Here is a 22,500-nt window from a genome sequence, read left to right as displayed (position 1 = left end):
TGTGAACGTTAAACCAATGAGTTTGAACCCTCCGGTACATAGGTACTGGTGTGGTTTAATATCCGTTTTACATGCTGGCATGTTTGGACGACATTTAGAAATTGATTTCCAGACTAATGTATCTCTGTCCAGGTCTTGATTTATCCCTCTTTCTCTCACATTCATTCTTGTCAAAGTTTCCTGTTCTGCACATATCTCCCTATACTGTCTATATTTAATTTTCCTCTGAGGTCATCAGATTTAAGTCTGTCCTTAAGCTTCACAGTACACATCCAACATTACATTCTCATATCATTTTTCACCATGCAACACATATCATCAACCCTTACTGGCCAAGTTTCGCTTCCATACACCATCACACATAAATATGCCAAATAGACTCTTCCCTTGATCGAAAGCGGTAAATATACATAATTTAAAACACTAATTTAAACGATAAAGTAGAAAATGGATCTTGGGTTTACTTTTGGCATCCGCGTAACTCTTGCTTCCCCTATTTTGTCCTTTAGTTCTTACATTTGCTTCTGACACAGAGGGGAGAATTGCTGTTTTCTGGGTCCATCGTTATCCAATGATGGCGATCTTCTTTTTGTGAGTTTGCTGACGTTTAAATAGTCCAATCCTGGGCCCACAGGTATGGTCAAAGATTAGGCATGGGAAGGAGATGCCGGGTGGAACAGGAGTGGCCTGCCTCGTTGCATACTTCACTGTATGGTCCTGTTTTTGCTTCTCCTTGATATAGTACATTTCCTGTAAGCAGAGGGAGTGCTAGAGATCTCGGTAAGAAGTAAGTTCCTCTAGTGAAGAGGGGTCTATTTAAAATAAATTTTTTTAAAATGCAAACAAAAAAAAAGCAATACTAACTAGGGACAATTTTTAACATAAATATTAAATATTGATCAGTCAACTAAGCTCCAACCTCTGTCCAATCACTGCAATGTTGCATCTCTGTGTTTTTTTTACAAATATTTTAATGGAATGAGCTCTGATGAAATCGTTACACTTGTACCCTTTCAATATACATATCCCCGACAAACTTGCTTAGGAACAAAATCTCGCCCCTTCACTGTAAAGGTCCCTAAATGCCAGAAAGCTTTCTACTTTAATAACTTCTTCCCTTGAACAACTAGACTTTGTAATTCCCTTCCTGCTACTTGCTTCCCTGACTGTACTGATATGCAGACGTTTAAATGTAATGTAAACCAACATCTTGTTAATCTTTCCTAGGCATGGTCCGAAATAGTAGCCCCTTTACGTCCAAGAGGTGATATGCCTTGTTTGGGGTTAACGTGGGTAAAAAAACAAGAATAAAAAAACTCTCAACAAAATCTGCTTTTATAGTTTCAACAAAATCGTCATCTTTATTGCTGCCAGCTTCAGTTTGGTGCAACGATACATATTTGCATGGCTTCAAACTTTGTCTCTTCATTCTCCAACACAATATACGCTAGTTCCTTACTGTTTCAGACTGTCGACATTTATCTTCACTCATAAATGAACAATTGAACACATATCTAAAGAAATGGCAAAAACACTAGAGGATAACCTCCAATCCGTAGTGGAATGGGGACATAAATGGATGGTCACATTCAATGCTGCCAAGACTAAACTGGTTTCCTTCAATAATTACAAGAAACCTTCTCTGCCAACAATAGCAATGGCCAGTGACTCCCTGTCTGAGAGTACATCTTTCAAACTGCTTGGCCTAACGTCCACAGGAAACATGAGTTGGAACAATTATATTGAAAACATTGCCAGGGCCGCTGCGGAAAAGGTAGGTTCTCTCTACCGTGCTAGAAAACTACTGACACCTGAAAGTATTCTCTATAAGGCCACCATTCGCTCATATATGGAGTATTGTTGTCACATTTGGGCTGGTGCATCTGCTACTAGTCTCTCGCTCCTAGACAAGGTTCAAAAGAGAGTCGCCAATCTGATAGGCCCTGAACTGTCATCTAAGCTTCAGCCTCTGTCCCATTGACGAAACGTTGCATCCCTCTGCCTGTTCTACAAGTATTTTAATGGTGAATGCTCTGACGAACTGCAAACACTTGTTCCCCCACGACGTAGACACCCTCGAGAAACCCGACAGGCAGCTAAATCCCACTCTCACACAGTAGAGATCCCTAGATGTAAAAGATCTTTCTACTCCAGTAGTTTCTTCCCCAGAACCGCTAGACTCTGGAATTTCATTCCAGGTTCCTGCTTCCCTAATTGTACTGACATGCAGAAGTTCAAGTGTAACGTGAACCGACATCTTGCTGCCCAAATCCCTACATATTGCCCCAGTAGTTGCTGCCCCTGATAGTAGCCCCCTACACCAAAGTGGCAATGTGCCTTGTTTGAGGTGAAAATGTAATAAAAAAAAAAAAAAAAAAAATGAAGGATATCTACCAAGTTACATGTCACTACAGTAACAAAACAAGATGTTTTTGTGCCAGTGGAATCCCTGTTACATTTCCGAGATAGCATAATCGTGACATCCTCAACTGATCTCCATGCATCTCAGCGCTATGTGATGTACAAGATATAAAATATAGCCTCTTCTTGGTGAATGACCATCTATGCAGGGTGAAGAATCCCGTCCCTCATGGGATTAACTTGTGTGACCCTAAACAGAACCATCATGGATCAAATAAGCAAAAATTTCTCTATTTTTTAAAGGTAGTTCTAGTTTCTATGACGACCAGCATCAGTAGAGAGAATGTCATAGTTTTTCCAACCGAAGAGACGTTGTGAGTCTGTCTCTGCTCTATCGTTATTTTCATGGCAAATACTTTGTCTGAGCTCCAAACTTTCACAAAAGCACTCGACTAGCTACAACCACTATCAACAATTTCCCCCACTCTCTATCTGTGCATAAATCTAAACGCAGATTCCATGAACAAAGTTTCTTTCCTAGGACTGCCCACATGTGGAACTCTGTTCTGTTAACCTGCTTCCTGGCTGATTACAATATGGTAGCCTTCAAGTCCAATTTAAACAAATTCTTTTTGAGCCGTTACTTTAAATAATCTAAATTCTACTCAATCTGCACCATTAACGATTACTAAATTACCACCTTACATTCATTTAACCTTATCCTCGAGTGGGCTTTGGGCCTTGATAAGTGGTGACTTCCTTGTAAAAAAAAAAATAACAAATTTTGGACAGCAAGATAATGCACCGGTCCAGAAAGCAGAAAACTGTAAAAGTATAAAGTGTACAGGTTTGGTGGGCTCTGTAGATGACTTTAGTATTTAGTATTATCTGCTAACCCATACATGTGATGACACAACCAACAATCGACAGTTGGGCAGAATTTTGTTCCTAAGCATGTGATAAAGCCTTAGAAACTCTTAAGCACGTATCTGTATATCTTTCTGTGTGAAAGAAGTTTTCTTTCTCTAGCTAAACTGATGAAACGATCAACAACTCATGAAATGCAACGACAATGAGAAGCAACATAAATGATAAACGGTGCGTAAAATAACAGAACGAATAAATGTTCTCAGATTTGATTTGATTTCATTTCATTTCATTCGTTCAAAACGTAACACACGAACAACAAAAAATTGAAAAAAACAATGTCTCTTACGTTCCGTGCATTCGTAAGTGACCCTTAGTTTCTGTGCACTGTTTTCAGCACATGTACTGTTGCCAAGCAATTTTGAATTTGCGGTTCCACAGCAGATTCTTTTCCCATCACATCTGAAATGAAATCAAAGACAAGAACGGATAATCGTAATAAAGAGGGGAACAGTCGACATGTGTATTTAATAATGAAAATGTTTTTTCCAGGCTTGGCCAATCAGATACGGATGTTTCAAAATACAAGGGAGATAATTCATTGTCATAATGAACAAAGGGAGATAATTAGTTTAGGAGAAAATTGAATACTCTCTCGCTTTTAGACAAGGTTCAAAAAACAGTCACCAACCTAATAGGTCCTGAACTATCAACTAAACTCCAACCTTTGATCCATCGCCGAAACCTGGCATCCTTGTGCTTGTTTTACAAGTATTTCAATGGTAAGTGCTCTGACGAACTTCAGGCACTAGTACCTCCTCAACAACAGTACCCTCGACAAACCCAATAAGCAGCAAAATCCCACCCCTACACTGTAAAGATCCGTAGATGCTGTAAAGCCTTCTACTCAAATAGCTTTTTCCCCCACGGACTGCTGCACTTTGGAATTCCCTCCTGGGTCCCTGTTTCCCTGACTGTACTGACATGCAGAAATTCAAGTGTAATGTGAACAAATATCTCGCTGCCCAACTCCCTAAATAGTATCCCTGCAAATTTGGGAGGATGAAATGACAATAAAAAAATTAAAAAATAAAAGAATGTAAGTCTTGTTTTGATAACACTTCCTCCCCCGATACTAATATATATATATATATATATATATATATATATATATATATATTGTTTATTACATTTTCACCCCAAATAAGGCAGATTGCCACTTTGATGTAGGGGGCTACTATCAGGGACATAAGCTACAGGGGTAGTATATGGGGAGTTGGGCAGTAAGATGTCGGTTCATGGTACAGTTGAACTTCTGCATGTCAGTACAGTTGGGGAAGCAGGAACCCGGAAGGGAATTCCAGAGTCTAGCGGTTCTGGGGAAGAAACTACTGGAGTAAAAGACCTTTTACATCTAGGGATCTCAACTGTGAAGGGGTGGAACTTTGCTGCTTGTCGGATTTGTTGGGGGTATTTACGTCGAAAGGGTACAAGTGCTTGCAGTTCGTCGGAGCATTCACCAATAAAATACTTGTAGAACAGGCAGAGGGATGCTACATTTCATCGATGGGATAGAGGCTGAAGCTTGGATGACAGTTCAGGCCTATTAGGTTGGTCACTCTCTTTTGAACCCTGTCAAGGAGTGAGAGACTAGTAGCAGATGCACCAGCCCAAATATGACAACAATACTTCATACATGGGCGAATGGTGGCCTTATAGAGGTATAGGATACTTTTGGGCATTAGTAGCTTTCTAGCACGGTAGAGAGAACCTAACTTTTTCGCAGCGGTCCTGGCAATGCTCTCAATGTAATTTTTCCAACTGATGTTTCCTGTGAACGTTAGGCTGAGGAGTTTATATATTAGTGTTGAGACGATTAATCGGAATCAGAAAAATTAGAACCTTTTAGGGTATCAGAATCAGTAATTATATCAGAATCGTGAAATATATTAGAATTGTCCAATCATTAATATAATATGTAAGATTATAACAACACCATTTCACACATGGCAGCCATGTCTTAAACACTTACCTAATTCTAGCCAAACTCAATATTTCAAGAAACCCACAGTTCGGTCTGGTTCTACCAGATCAAATTTTCTGAAGCTACTAGTTTCACTGACCCAAAATGCACCAAACATTGATGCTATTTTTTTAACCTTTCCTTTTGCAAAACTCAATCATATTCTGTAAAACAAAAACACTTATCCTCTACAAAACAACCAAACTAAACACTATAAATAAATATTTGAAAATATAAACAACTAAACATCATTTTTTTTTTTTCCAAAATTATTGGATTCGGTATTAAATAACCTGGAAATAGTTGATATACTGTAAAACAAAACAAGCAAACTAAACACCATGAATAAATATTTGAAGATATGAAGAACTTGAAGTGTAAAAACTTTTTCCATAATCACTGGATTCGGCATTAAATAACCTAAAAAGGGTTGATATGTCAAAAAACAAAACAACCAAATCAATCAATTCCAAGTACCCCTGCCTTCTCCTAGTCTCTACTTATATTTAAAAAGGCACTTTTTCTGTGTGTGATGAGGGGGGGGGTCCTATGGACTCCAAAACGGCTGAGCTATTTTTTTTTAATTTCACACAAATATACTTTACGTGCCTGGGAATGTCCTTAGACAGGTTTTGTATGAAAATACATCCAATAATTATCAAAATTTATAATCGAAATACTTTATTAAAGAAGAAGCAGTCCAATTTTGATCAAAGTTAACACCCTTATACAGCCTTACATGACAAGTGCATTTAAGAAGTTTTATCACCACACAAGCAGAATTGTCTGGCGTAAAAAATCAACAGTAGATTCTTTGATGAGACAAGTGTGTTTGAAATGAATGTTTCTGTTTACAGCACAATTGAACCATGATACTTGACTTTTACATTTTAAACTTTAATTCAAGCTGTTATATATAAAAATAATTTTATAAAATCAACAGAAGGTTGTCTACGGTGCGATGTAGATTATAATGTATTGGGGATTATGTCACTGTGAGAACGCTTGTGAAGCTTCCTACTGGTGCACTGCGATGGGTCCCTGACTAGAGCCTGCAATCAATGACTTCGACGACAATAAAGTATTTGAATCTGGAAACATTCATTGATCATCATTCAATCCCGAACAATGCCGGGTCTCCTTGCTAGTCATAAATAAACCCAATAAAAAATTGGTCAATATTTAAAATACAAATTAAAAATAAATATTTTTAAAAATAAATTTTAAAATAAATTATTTCAAAAATAAATATTTTTAATTTTCTTCGTTGAAAAGCAAATTGAATGAGACACTTACACTTCTTTTAGCCTTGTCATGGCATCGGCGCTTCCACATCCCTTCTGACTTTTGCCGAAAGTTGCCTGAATGACCTTAATTTGATTGTAGTGATAGCACGATAATTCCACCAGGCCATTTTCAAAAACTGTATATTTTCTGATTTCTTTGACTGCAAAAGAAAAGAAACAGTATCTTCCCGAATTCGTGTTTTTTTTTTTTTTTAAGCAGCTCAAACAAGGAGACAAGAACCAAATGTAGTTTAAGCACCTCAATTTTTATGATAGAAGTTGAAAGGAATGAATTTAGCACGACACCGTATATGATGTCATTTAGACACTACATTTGTACTTTTTAAATGATACGACTTGATGAATCCAGTAAGGATATTATATATTTCACCTTTACCATATTTGAATGCATACGTGTGGAGAATATCAAATTTTCTTTATGTCTGTGGATCACTATTATTCATCGTGCATTACTGTTGATGCATGGTTTTATTGTTTTATTACGAATAGACTAGACACTGCACAGTTTGATAGCAATATTATTTAATTTGTTCTAGGAAAAAATAATTAGATCGTAAGAAAGGTCTGCAGTACAGAAAGAGTACACATATCGTTATTTTCATGGCAAGTGGTCGACTGAACTCCAATCTATGGTTCCCCCGTGCCAAACTTTCACAAAAAAGCACTCGACTAGCTACAACCACTATAAAAGGTTTCCTCCACTCTTTATCTTTGCCTAAATCTGCACGCAGATTTCATGAACAAAGCTTCTTTCCCAGAACTGCCTACCTATAGAACACTGTTCTACTGGCCTGCTTCCCGATTGAACACAACAAAGTAGCCTTCAAGTCCAATGTAAACAAATTCTTGTTAAGCCATACCCATAAATAATCAAATTCTACCCAATTTAAATCATTAACGATTATTACACAACGATCTTACATTCAGTAAACCTTATCCTTGAGTGGCCTTCAGGCCTTGATAAGTGATGACTCCTAAGTAAAAAAAAAACATAACTCAGAAATAAGTCCTGAACAAGGAGTACAATTGCTGCAAATTTTAATAAGAAAACACACGCACTGCAGAGGTAAGAATTAGAGTAAATGCAAGTTTTAATTATATTGAATTTCAATCGCAGAAATGCGATACTCAAAGAATAATGTACACTAATGTCGCCTGGTTCCTTGGCCAATGTCTGAGAGTCAGTATGATAATGATAACCTAACAGACAAAGCTGTTAAAGTTTAGTTGGCACTCCCTTATATCAACTCCCGATCGCCTCTGATTGGGCAAGTTAGAAAGAAAGTTAAATGCTTACACTAGTCAATGCCGAGCTTAGAAATTAAGCATAGATCTAAAATTGTAATGGTGGCTGTGACTGCTGCTTGTAGCACAGTTGCTACACTTTCATTACTAAATTCTGATTTTTTTTCTTTTACATACAACAGAAATAAGAAAAAGAAAATGCTTACGATGTAGACATTTGTAATAAATCTGCAGTTCCGTCAAATCACTTCCGCAACCACTTGGAAACTTTGTAAACGTTGTTCCTTTGATGACGCATTGTTTTTTAGATGAACACCTTTATAAAAATGAAGAGAAAAGTAAAAGGTATCAGGTGATTCCTTAAATCGGATTTTTAGATGGAATTTTAGATTTTACAAGACCACTCATTACCCGTTTGGTCAGTACTTGTTATGTATTGAGTTAGCAGTTAAGTTCTCTTTGTTTATTATTATTATTATTATTATTATTATTATTATTGATACACCGGTTCTTGTTAGATCACTGAAGTTAAGCAATGTTGATCAGTACTAAAATGGGTGAGCATTTGGGACTTCCAGGTGTTGTATGTGCTCTCTGCTTATCTCGGCATTGTTTCCAATCGTCCTGGACTTCTCCTTGCTACTGGATGCAAGCAGTGCCGATCTTGGGGATTATAAAACCCTTGCATCACAGTTACATGTGTAAGCATCCTTAAAGGAGGTATCCATTCCCTTTTAAGACTGAACAGAGGCGGGTTTATTATTATTATTATTATTATTATTATTATTATTATTATTATTATTATTATAACAACAACAACAATAATAATAATAATAATAATAATCGTCCGGATTTGGTCGTCATTGACAAACTCTCAAAAAACTGGCAGATTGTAGGCTTCTCAGTACCCTGGGACAGGAATGTGAGAGAGAAGGAGAACGAGAAGTGGAGCAATTATGCTCCATTGGCCTTGGAGATAAGGCGTATACACGGGGTTAAAACACAAATAATCCCGGTCGTAGTAGGTACACTAGGAGTAGTATCAAGTCGTCTGGAAGGACAATTGAAAAAACTACAAATCCCCGATGTTTTAGGCGGCCTTCAGACCTCTGCTATTGTAGGTACCATCAACATCCTTAGGAAAACTCTTGATCTTTGAAGCTCCTGTTTTGGAGCCGGGATTGAGGGAAATCCTCTGGAAATGAATCCCATCATTTTCCAGAGAGATGTTAATAAACGAAATCAGAATTTACTACTACTACTACTACTACCACCACCACCATCATCATCATCATAGTAGTCTCACCCTTTGGATGTTTTTAGGATATTTTTTCTTGAACATCAGGTCAATTCCTTTGCCTTTAGACATTCAAGCTGTATTAACACAATATCGCTGTTCCCAACATAAAAACCTTTTGCAAAATTGGAAAAGTCTTGTCAATCTTATTAAGCCATTTATAGTGGCTTTTGTTATAGTCCGAAGCTTTTCAATTACAAAGGGAATCACTTTGACTTTCTTACAGTTCGAGGTGTTAGCATTGTATTATTATTGTTGTTTCATAGCAGTTTCAACTTTCTGATGTTTTTTATTATTATTATTTTTTTTTATATTTTTTAATTTTCGAATTTATTGCGTTTTCACATTTTGAATTTGATCTTTTTTTTAGTTAATTGTTTTTAGTTTGTTTGTTTTTTTGTTTTTGGGGGATTTTTTTTTTTTTTTTTTTTGAGAATTCTATTTGGATTTTTTTTTTTTCGAGTTAATTTAAGTAAATTTAAATTAATTTTGTTTTGAACATTTTCGAAACCTTTTTACTTTTATTTTATCTTTTTTTTTTAAATTTATACTAAAGACGTATTCGGATTTTTCGTTGGACGTTCGGAGATTATTGATTGATTAATTTTTATTTTTCATTAAACTATTTTCCAGCCATCAAGAAGAATGGAATCCTATAAGGTGGCCCGAATACGGTTCACACATCGGATCCAGATTAAGCCATTTCTTGGATGTAGTGATCAATGTGATTCGTTTTGGTTAAACATTTTTGAGATAAAGATTGGTAATTTATATTATTTCAATTATTCAGACTACTGCTCTCATGCTGGATATTATTCCTACAACGTTTCGGCCGATGTAACCTCCGACCTGCTCCAGGTATGTCTTTTCAAATTTGGTAATCTTTATGTCGAACTCAGGAATCTGTATGGTTGGTTGGTTGTTTTTGTTTTACGGCATATCAACCTTTTTCAGGTTATTTAATGCCGAATCTAGTTATTTTGAGGAACGATTTTTAATGGAGTATATATTTTTTTTAAGTTGGATTCTATTTAACCCATAGTTAGGACCCTAACAGGTACTACCACTCCGGGTCAGAGATGACCTAGGAGCAATGGCAATTAAAGGGTGGCTCCACACTCCCCAAGGCCCGCAAGGTGGGGCCTCACCATCGGATATAGTTTTAGGTCATATCCAGGACCGAATCTATATGGAATTTCAAACAGAACGGAAGTTAGCTACCATTGTAGATTAAATAAATGGTTCTCGTTCCAAATTCCATACAAGTTTCCAAATTTGATGTAAAGATACTTTTTAATAAGACACACCTGTAGGCGAACGGAGATTACAACGGCAGGAACGTTGTGAGAATAAATAGCATCCGAGATGAGAATAGTAGTCCGAAAAATGCAAATAATCTAAAATATTTAATTGTAATGTTGCTATGCACGTAGATAGTGCCAACAGTTTTAACATTTTTGAGAACATGTTGAGTATCGCAAATATCTGACCTTTTTTTAATGTGCGTGTCAACTTCATTTGGTTTGCAGTCGTGCATCGGATCTGAATAGTTGGCGTGAAGAACATCAATTACATAATTATGAGGACATTTGATCGTTGTTGGTCTCCCTTCAAATGCATATTCAATAAGGTATTCCTCTAAAACAATAAAAAGTATTAAAAAAAAATGAAATATACATAGAAATACATTACTTATCGGATTGCGCAGACATTTTGTTTTATTATGTGCTTCTTCGTTACAATAGTAAAATCCGAGAGTCAAATTAAAATGAATTTTCATTTTTTTAAAATCAATGGTAACTATTTACTTTTTATGTCAATTTCAACTAAAACCAAAAAATGTTATCTACTTAACTATCATGATGCATTATTACATAAACAACATATACTTTGAAAGCTTCATGAATCAGTGACATCCGCCATTAATTATAACAAGACAGACTGTAGTTACTTCCCCTGACTTAATTCTGAATTTTTATGTATAAACGTGAAATTTAGTTCAAAAATTGTTTTCATTATTAATTAATTTTCCATCTTATCGTTTTTCGTAATTTTTGGGTATGTTATTAATAAGGATATGACAACAGCATATTCTTTTCGTTGTTTTGACTCTCGAGTATATATCCGACACAGACACAATTAATCAACCGAGAACCACATCACTCTACATAGAAACATATAAGATATAATGGATATTGTTGGAGACGCCCCTCCATGGGATTAATGGGCTATCTCATGCCGTCACTTCCTCTGGTGACGTCACTTCCGGTAACGAGACCGGTGCCCAGAGTCAGAGACTTGACATTCTGGAGGTTCTGTGCAAACGCCCTACCGTTGAGGAATAGTATTGCTCAACTCGCTTTGCCTATAATATATGTGAATACATGTGTTTTCCTAAAAGTCTTATGTTCCTTTCGTTTATTACCATTTAACGCCATAACAGATATATACCTGAGAATCAAAACAAGGAAAATAATATGCTGTTGTCATAGTCCTAGTTATTAAATTTGACATCAGTAGATACCATTGGTTCTATTTGAGATTCAATATTTCAGTTTTTTTAATTTTGCTATTATAACAAAAAAACGCCTTTCATTGTTTATTTAATTTGCTATTGGAAACCGCTCCAGGCAAGGCATGAAGCCACTTGGTATAAGGAGTAAAAAAAAAAAGAATACTACTTCACGGTCAATAACTAGTTAATACTAACTGTTAAAGGGATATATTTGGATCTAGAAAGCAGCAATATCTCTCCCTTTGTCAAAAACAAAAAAAAACATTGCACATGGAAAGTGAAAAATAGAAAATAAAATAAGGGAAGGAAACTTACAAACTGCTGAACGTAAACTACTTTCTATGAATGTTACTCAGGTGATTGCAGGTTACAGTGCCAATCACATGAAGTTCTGTTTTTTCCCATTTTTTTTTTATTATTATCATTTTATTATTATATTTTATTATCATTTTATTATTATATTTTATTATTATCATTTTATTATTATATTTTATTATTATCATTATTTTATTATTTTTTATTATTATTTTATTATTATATTTTATTATTATTTTATTATTATATTTTATTATTATCATTTTTTTATTATTTTTTATTATTATCATTATTTCATTATATTTTATTATCATTTTATTATTATATTTTATTATTATCATTTTATTAGTATATTTTATTATTATCATTTTATTATTTTATTTTATTATTATCATTATTTTATTATTTTTTATTATTATCATTATTTTATTATTTTTTATTATTATTTCATTATTATATTTTATTATTATCATTTTATTATTATATTTTATTATTTTATTTTATTATTATCATTATTTTATTATTTTTTATTATTATTTCATTATTATATTTTATTATTATCATTTTATTATTATCATTTTATTATTTTATTTTATTATTATCATTTTATTATTATATTTTATTATTATCATTTTATTATTATATTTTATTATTATCATTTTATTATTATATTTTATTATTATCATTTTATTATTATATTTTATTATTATCATTTTATTATTATATTTTATTATTATCATTTTATTATTTTATTTTATTATTATCATTATTTTATTATTTTTTATTATTATCCTTATTTTATTATTTTTTATTATTATTTCATTATTATATTTTATTATTATCATTTTATTATTATATTTTATTATTATCATTTTATTATTATATTTTATTATTACCATTTTATTATTATATTTTATTATTATCATTTTATTATTATATTTTATTATTATCATTTTTTATTATTTTTTATTATTATCATTTTATTATTATATTTTTTATTATCATTTTATTATTATATTTTTTATTATCATTTTATTATTATATTTTATTATTATCATTTTATTATTATATTTTATTATTATCATTTTATTATTATATTTTATATCATTTTATTATTATATTTTATTATTATATTTTATTATTATCATTATTTTATTATTTTTTATTATCATTTTATTATTATATTTTATTATTATGATTTTTTTATTATATTTTATGATTATCATTATTTTATTATTTTTTATTATTATTTTATTATTATATTTTATTATTATCATTATTTTATTATTTTTATTATTATTTTATTATTATATTTTATTATTACAATTTTATTATTATATTTTATTATTATCATTATTTTATTATTTTTTATTATTATCATTATTTTATTATTTTTTATTATCATTTTATTATTATATTTTATTATTTCATTTTTTTATTATTTTTTATTATTATCATTATTTCATTATTTTTTATTATTATTTTATTATTATATTTATTATTATCATTTTATTATTATATTTTTTATTATCATTTTATTATTATATTTTATTATTATCATTTTTTTATTATTTTTTATTATTATCATTATTTCATTATTTTTTATTATCATTTTATTATTATATTTTTTATTATCATTTTATTATTATATTTTATTATTATCATTTTATTATTATATTTTATTATCATTTTATTATTATATTTTATTATTATCATTTTATTCTTATATTTTATTATTATTTTATTATTATATTTTATTATTATCATTTTATTATTATATTTTATTATTATTTTATTTTATTGTTATCATTATTTTATTATTTTTTATTATTATTTCATTATTATATTTTATTATTATCATTTTATTATTATATTTTATTATTATCATTTTATTATTATATTTTATTATTATTTTATTATTATATTTTATTATTATCATTTTATTATTATATTTTATTATCATTTTATTATTATATTTTATTATTATCATTTTATTATTATATTTTATTATTATCATTTAATTAGTATATTTAATTTTTATTATTTTATTTTATTATTATCATTATTTTATTATTTTTCATTAGTATAACATTATTATATTTTATTATTATCATTTTATTATTATATTTTATTTTTATCATTATTTTATTTTTTTTTATTATCATTTTATTATTATACTTTATTATTATCATTATTTTATTATTTTTATTATTATTTTATTATTATATATTATTATTATCATTATTTTATAATTTTTATTATTATTTTATTATTATATTTTATTATTATCATTTTATTAGTATATTTTATTATTATCATTTTATTATTTTATTTTATTATTATCATTATTTTATTATTTTTATTATTATCATTATTTTATTATTTCTTATTATTATTTCATTATTATATTTCATTATTATCATTTTATTATAATATTTTATTATTATCATTATTTTATTTTTTTATCATTTTATTATTATATTTTATTATCATCATTTTATTATTATTTTTTATCATTATCATTATTTTATTATTTTTTATTATCATTTTATTATTATATTTCATTATTATCATTATTTTATTATTTTTATTATCATTTTATTATTATATTTTATTATTATCATTATTTTATAATTTTTATTATTATTTTATTATTATATTTTATTATTATCATTTTATTATTATATTTTATCATTATCATTATTTTATTATTTTTTATTATTATTTTATTTTTATATTTTATTATTATCATTATTTTATTATTTTTATTATTATTTTATTATTATATTTTATTATTAGAATTTTATTATTATATTTTACTATTATAATTTTTTTATTATTTTTTATTATTATCATTATTTTATTATTTTTTAATATCATTTTATTATTTCATTTTTTTTATTATTTTTCATTATTATGATTATTTCATTATTTTTTATTATTATTTTATTATTATATTTATTATTATCATTTTATTATTATATTTTTATTATCATTTTATTATTATATTTTATTATTATCATTTTTTATTATATTTTATTATTATTATTTTTTATTAATGTTTAATTATTACATTTTATTATTATCATCATTTTTTTTATTTTTTTTATTATTATCATTGTTTCATTATTTTTTATTATTATTTTATTATTATATTTTATTATTATCATTTTATTATTATATTTTATTATTATCATTATTTTATTATTTTTTATTATCATTTTATTATTACATTTTATTATTATCATTTTTTTATTATTTTTTTATTATTATTTTATTATTATATTTTATTATTATCATTTTATTATTATATATTATTATTATCATTTTATTATTATATTTTATATTATTATCATTTTATTATTATATATTATTATTATCATTTTATTATTATATTTTATATTATTATCATATTATTTTTATATTTTATTATTATCATTTTTTTATTATATTTTATTATTATCATTTTATTATTATATTTTATTATCATTTCATTATTATATTTTATATTATTATTATTTTATTTTTATATTTTATTATTATCATTTTTTTATTATATTTTATTATCATTTTATTATTATATTTTATATTATTATCATTTTATTTTTATATTTTATTATTATCATTTTATTATTATATTTTATTATCATTTCATTATTATATTTTATATTATTATCATTTTATTTTTATATTTTATTATTATCATTTTATTATTATATTTTATATTATTATCATTTTATTTTTATATTTTATTATTATCATTTTATTATTATATTTTATATTATTATCATTTTATTTTTATATTTTATTATTATCATTTTATTATTATATATTATTATTATCATTTTATTATTATATTTTATATTATTATCATTTTATTTTTATATTTTATTATTATCATTTTATTATTATATATTATTATTATCATTTTATTATTATATTTTATATTATTATCATTTTATTTTTATATTTTATAATTATCATTTTTTATTATATTTTATTATTATCATTTTATTAATATATTTTATTATCATTTCATTATTATATTTTATTTTTATATTTTATTATTATCATTTTTTTATTATATTTTATTATTATCATTTTATTATTATATTTTATTATTATCATTTTATTATTATATTTTATTATCATTTCATTATTATATTTTATATTATTATCATTTTATTAGTATATTTTATTATTATATTTTATTATCATTTCATTATTATATTTTATATTATTATCATTTTATTTTTATATTTTATTATTATCATTTTTTTTATTATTTTTTATTATTATCATTTTATTATTATATTTTATATTATTATCATTTTATTTTTATATTTTGTTATTATCATTTTATTATTATATATTATTATTATCATTTTATTATTATATTTTATATTATTATCATTTTATTTTTATATTTTATTATTATCATTTTTTTATTATATTTTATTATTATCATTTTTTTATTATATTTTATTATCATTTCATTATTATATTTTATTATTATCATTTTATTATTATATTTTATTATTATCATTTTATTATTATATTTTATTATTATCATTTTATTATTATATTTTATTATCATTTTATTATTATATTTTATATTATTATCATTTTATTATTATATTTTATTATCATTTAATTATTATATTTTATTATTATCATTTTATTATTATATTTTATTATTATCATTTATTATTATATTTTATTATTATCATTTTATTATTATATTTTATTATCATTTTATTATTATATTTTATATTATTATCATTTTATTATTATATTTTATTATCATTTCATTATTATATTTTATTATTATCATTTTATTATTATATTTTATTATTATCATTTTATTATTATATTTTATTATTATCATTTTATTATTATATTTTATTATTATCATTTTATTATTATATTTTATTATCATTTTATTATTATATTTTTTATTATCATTTTATTATTATATTTTATTATTATCATTTTATTATTATATTTTATTATCATTTTATTATTATATTTTTTATTATCATTTTATTATTATATTTTATTATTATCATTTTATTATTATTTTTTATTATCATTTTATTATTATATTTTATTATTATCATTTTATTATTATATTTTATTATTATCATTTTATTATTATATTTTATTATCATTTTATTATTATATTTTTTATTATCATTTTATTATTATATTTTTTATTATCATTGTATTATTATATTTTATTATCATTTTATTATTATATTTTATTATTATCATTTTATTATTATATTTTATTATTATCATTTTATTATTATATTTTATTATCATTTTATTATTATATTTTATTATTATCATTTTAAAATAATAAAATAAATAAAATGAAAAAATAAATAAAATAATAAAATAAACAAAATAATGAAGTAAATAAAATAATAAAATAATAAAATAAATAAAATAGTAAAGTAAATAAAATAATAAAATAAATAAAATTATAAAATCATAAAATAAATAAAATAATAAAGTAAATAAAATAATAAAATTAATAAAATAATAAATACATAAAATAATAAAATAAATAAAATAATAAAATAATAAAATAAATAAAATAATAAAATAAAAAATAAATAAAATTAAAAAATAAATAAAATATTAAAATAATAAAATAAATAAAATACTAAAATAAATAAAATGCTAAAATAAATAAAATAATAAAATAAATAAAATAATAAAATAAATAAAATAATAAAATTAATAAGATAATATATAAATAAAATACTAAAAAAAATACAATACTAAAATGAATAAAATAATAAAATGAATTAAATAATAAAATAAATAAAATACTAAAATAAATAAAATAATAAAATACTAAAATAAATAAAATAATAAAATAATAAAATAAATAAAATAATAAAATAAATAAAATAAGAAACTAAATAAAATAATAAAATGAATAAAATAATAAAATAAAAAAATAATAAAATAAATAAAATACTAAAAAAATAATAATAAAATAATAAAATAAATAAAATAATAAAATAAATAACATAATAAAATAAATGAAATGATCAAATAAATAAAATACTAAAATAAATTTTATACTAAAATAAATAAAATACTAAAATGAATAAAATAATAAAATAAATTAAATAATAAAATGAATAAAATACTAAAACAAATAAAATAATAAAATAATAAAATAATAAAATAAATAAAATAATAAAATAAATAACATAATAAAATAATAAAATAAATAAAATACTAAAATAGATAAAATAATAAAATAAATAAAATAATAAAATAATAAAATTAATAAGATAATAAAATAAATAAAATACTAAAACTAATAAAATAATAAAATAATAAAATTATGAAATAAATAAAACAATAAAATAAATAGAATAATAAAATAAATAAAGTAGTAAAATAAATAAAATAATAAAATAATAAAATAAATAAAATAAGATAATAAATAAAATAATAAAATAAATAAAATAATAAAATAAATAAAATAATAAAATAAATAAAATAATAAAAAAATAAAATAATAAAATAAATAAAATAATAAAATAAATGAAATGATAAAATAAATAAAATACTAAAATAAATAAAATACTAAAATAAATAAAATACTAAAATGAATAAAATACTAAAATGAATAAAATAATAAAATGAATTAAATAATAAAATGAATAAAATACTAAAACAAATAAAATAATAAAATAAATAAAATAAATAAAATAATAAAATAATAAAATAAATAACATAATAAAATAATAAAATAAATAAAATACTAAAATAAATAAAATACTAAAATAGATAAAATAATAAAATAAATAAAATAATAAAATAAATAAATAATAAAATTAATAAGATAATAAAATAAATAAAATACTAAAACTAATAAAATAATAAAATAATAAAATTATGAAATAAATAAAATAATAAAATAAATAGAATAATAAAATAAATGAAATAGTAAAATAAATAAAATAATAAAATAATAAAATAAATAAAATAAGATAATAAATAAAATAATAAAATAAATAAAATAATAAAAAAAGATAAAATAATAAAATAAATAAAATAATAAAATAAATGAAATGATAAAATAAATAAAATACAAAAATAAATAAAATACTAAAATAAATAAAATACTAAAATTAATAAAATACTAAAATGAATAAAATAATAAAATGAATTAAATAATAAAATAAATAAAATACTAAAACAAATAAAATAATAAAATAATAAAATAAATAAAATAATAAAATAAATAAAATAAGAAACTAAATAAAATAATAAAATGAATAAAATAATAAAATAAAAAAATAATAAAATAAATAAAATACTAAAAAAATAATAATAAAATAATAAAATAAATAAAATAATAAAATAAATAAAATAATAACATAAATGAAATGATCAAATAAATAAAATACTAAAATAAATTTTATACTAAAATAAATAAAATACTAAAATGAATAAAATAAAAAACTAAATTAAATAATAAAATGAATAAAATACTAAAACAAATAAAATAATAAAATAATAAAATAATAAAATAAATAAAATAATAAAATAAATAACATAATAAAATAATAAAATAAATAAAATACTAAAATAGATAAAATAATAAAATAAATAAAATAATAAAATAATAAAATTAATAAGATAATAAAATAAATAAAATACTAAAACTAATAAAATAATAAAATAATAAAATTATGAAATAAATAAAACAATAAAATAAATAGAATAATAAAATAGATGAAATAGTAAAATAAATAAAATAATAAAATAATAAAATAAATAAAATAAGATAATAAATAAAATAATAAAATAAATAAAATAATAAAATAAATAAAATAATAAAAAAATAAAATAATAAAATAAATAAAATAATAAAATAAATGAAATGATAAAATAAATAAAATACTAAAATAAATAAAATACTAAAATAAATAAAATACTAAAATGAATAAAATACTAAAATGAATAACATAATAAAATGAATTAAATAATAAAATGAATAAAATACTAAAACAAATAAAATAATAAAATAAATAAAATAAATAAAATAATAAAATAATAAAATAAATAACATAATAAAATAATAAAATAAATAAAATACTAAAATAAATAAAATACTAAAATAGATAAAATAATAAAATAAATAAAATAATAAAATAAATAAATAATAAAATTAATAAGATAATAAAATAAATAAAATACTAAAACTAATAAAATAATAAAATAATAAAATTATGAAATAAATAAAATAATAAAATAAATAGAATAATAAAATAAATGAAATAGTAAAATAAATAAAATAATAAAATAATAAAATAAATAAAATAAGATAATAAATAAAATAATAAAATAAATAAAATAATAAAAAAAGATAAAATAATAAAATAAATAAAATAATAAAATAAATGAAATGATAAAATAAATAAAATACAAAAATAAATAAAATACTAAAATAAATAAAATACTAAAATTAATAAAATACTAAAATGAATAAAATAATAAAATGAATTAAATAATAAAATAAATAAAATACTAAAACAAATAAAATAATAAAATAATAAAATAAATAAAATAAATAAAATAATAAAATAATAAAATAAATAAAATGAAAAAATAAATAAAATAATAAAATAAATAAAATAATGAAATAAGTAAAATGATAAAATAAATTAAATAGTAAAGTAAATAAAATAATAAAATAAATAAAATAATAAAATAAATAAAATAAATAAAATAATGAAATAAGTAAAATAATAAAATAAATAAAATAATAAAATAAATTAAATGATAAAATTATAAAATAATAAAATGAAAAAAATAATAAAATAAATAAAATACTAAAATTAATAAAATAATAAATAAATAAAATTATAAAATAATAAAATAAATAAAATAACAAAATAAATAAATAATAAAATAATAAAATAAATAAAATAATAAAATAAATAAAATAGTAAAGTAAATAAAATAATAAAATAAATAAAATAATAAAATAAATAAAATAATAAAATAAATAAAATAATAAAATAAATAAAATAATAAAATAAATTAAATAATAAAATTATAAAATAATAAAATAAATAAAATAATAAAATAAATAAAATACTAAAATTAATAAAATAATAAATAAATAAAATTATAAAATAATAAAATAAATAAAATAATAAAATAAATAAAATAATAAAATAAATAAAATAATAAAATAAATATAATAATAAAATAAATAAAATAATAAAATAAATAAAATAATAAAATAAATAAAATAATATAATATGACTACATAAAAACGTCATTCAGTATCAGGATGTTTTTCTCACATCGAAACATGTCTTATGTTTTTTAACTTGGAATTTGTGGTGCAGTGTTATTATTCCAAAAAATATTTAAATTATTTACTGAACCTAAATTAACTTTATATATAAGTAAAACAAACTTTTATCAAAAAAGTTTGCAAATTATTTGATAATTTGGTACCCTCCTTTCCAAAATGGTTGATATCAATTAATCCTCTGCTATTTTAAAGCGTTAGATTTCGTTAAATTTCGGATCGATTTATAAAAAATACAATTTATTATCAGAAAAAAAAAAAAATTTTCAATTTTATTATAAAAATAAAATCAGTATTTTTTTTTTAATAAATGGATCCGAAATAGCACGAAATATAACGAAATAGCACGAAATATAACGAAATTATAAAAACTATTTATAAAAGAAATATATAAAATATAAAAGAAATATAACTAAATTAAAAAAAAAAGAAAAATATAACAAAATAGCACGAATATAACAAAATATAATTTTTAAAAAATTAAAAATAGTACAAACTATAATGAAATATAATGAAATATAACGAAATATAACGAAATATAACGAAATAACACGAAATAGAGTTCAAAATAGACTTCGTAGCCTCGTAGGAGATGTCCTTTTCTCCTCCTTGCAACCTCTATCTCACAGAAGAGATGTTGCGAGTTTGTCTCTGATGTATCGTTATTTTCATGGAAAGTGTTCAACTGAGCTTCAATCTATGGTCCCCCCCCCCGCCAAACTTTCACAAGAAACACTCGTCTAGCTGTAAACACTATCAATAATTTCCCCCACTCTTTATCTGTGGCTAAACCTAAACGTAGATTCCATGAACAAAGCTTCTTTCTTAGAACTGCACGCCTGTGGAATTGTCTTCCGTTTTCCTGCTTTCCGGCTGACTACAATATGGTTGTGTTCAAGTCTAAAGTAAATAAGTTCTTGATGAGCCGTTCCATATAAGTTATTAAATTTACCAAATTTTCATTACTAATGATTACTATATTGACCAATTTCTACTGTACACTCTTTAACCCTTATCCTTGAGTGGCCTCTGGGCCTTGATAATGTGGTGATGCCTATGTAAAAAAAAAAAAAAAAAAAAAAAAAAAAAATATTACGAAATATAACAAAACACGAAATATAACGAAGTGTAATGATAGTATGAAATATGAAATAACGAAACAACAAAATATAACGAAATAGCACGAAATATAATGAAAATATAATGAAATAT

The 22,500-nt window shown here is 22.5% G+C and overlaps 1 protein-coding gene across 1 annotated transcript in view; it reads right to left on the bottom strand.

Annotated features, from left to right (window-relative positions):
* Positions 1–22,500, bottom strand: part of LOC145241294 (uncharacterized) — a 64,375-nt gene that overhangs the window by 8,583 nt on the left and 33,292 nt on the right. The window contains exons 6-9 of the mRNA XM_080104040.1: positions 10,591–10,738; positions 8,010–8,119; positions 6,548–6,698; positions 3,578–3,690 (exon numbers count right to left, since the gene is read on the bottom strand). Coding sequence (XP_079960166.1) covers positions 3,578–3,690; positions 6,548–6,698; positions 8,010–8,119; positions 10,591–10,738 — 522 coding nt within the window. The remainder of the gene's footprint in view (positions 1–3,577; positions 3,691–6,547; positions 6,699–8,009; positions 8,120–10,590; positions 10,739–22,500) is intronic.

This window comes from Euprymna scolopes, chromosome 20 (assembly GCF_053919585.1).
Source record: "Euprymna scolopes isolate OS-2025 chromosome 20, ASM5391958v1, whole genome shotgun sequence".
NCBI lineage: Eukaryota > Metazoa > Mollusca > Cephalopoda > Sepiida > Sepiolidae > Euprymna > Euprymna scolopes.
Note: the sequence above shows the minus strand (reverse complement) of the source record. Positions and strands in the feature narration are given on the sequence as shown.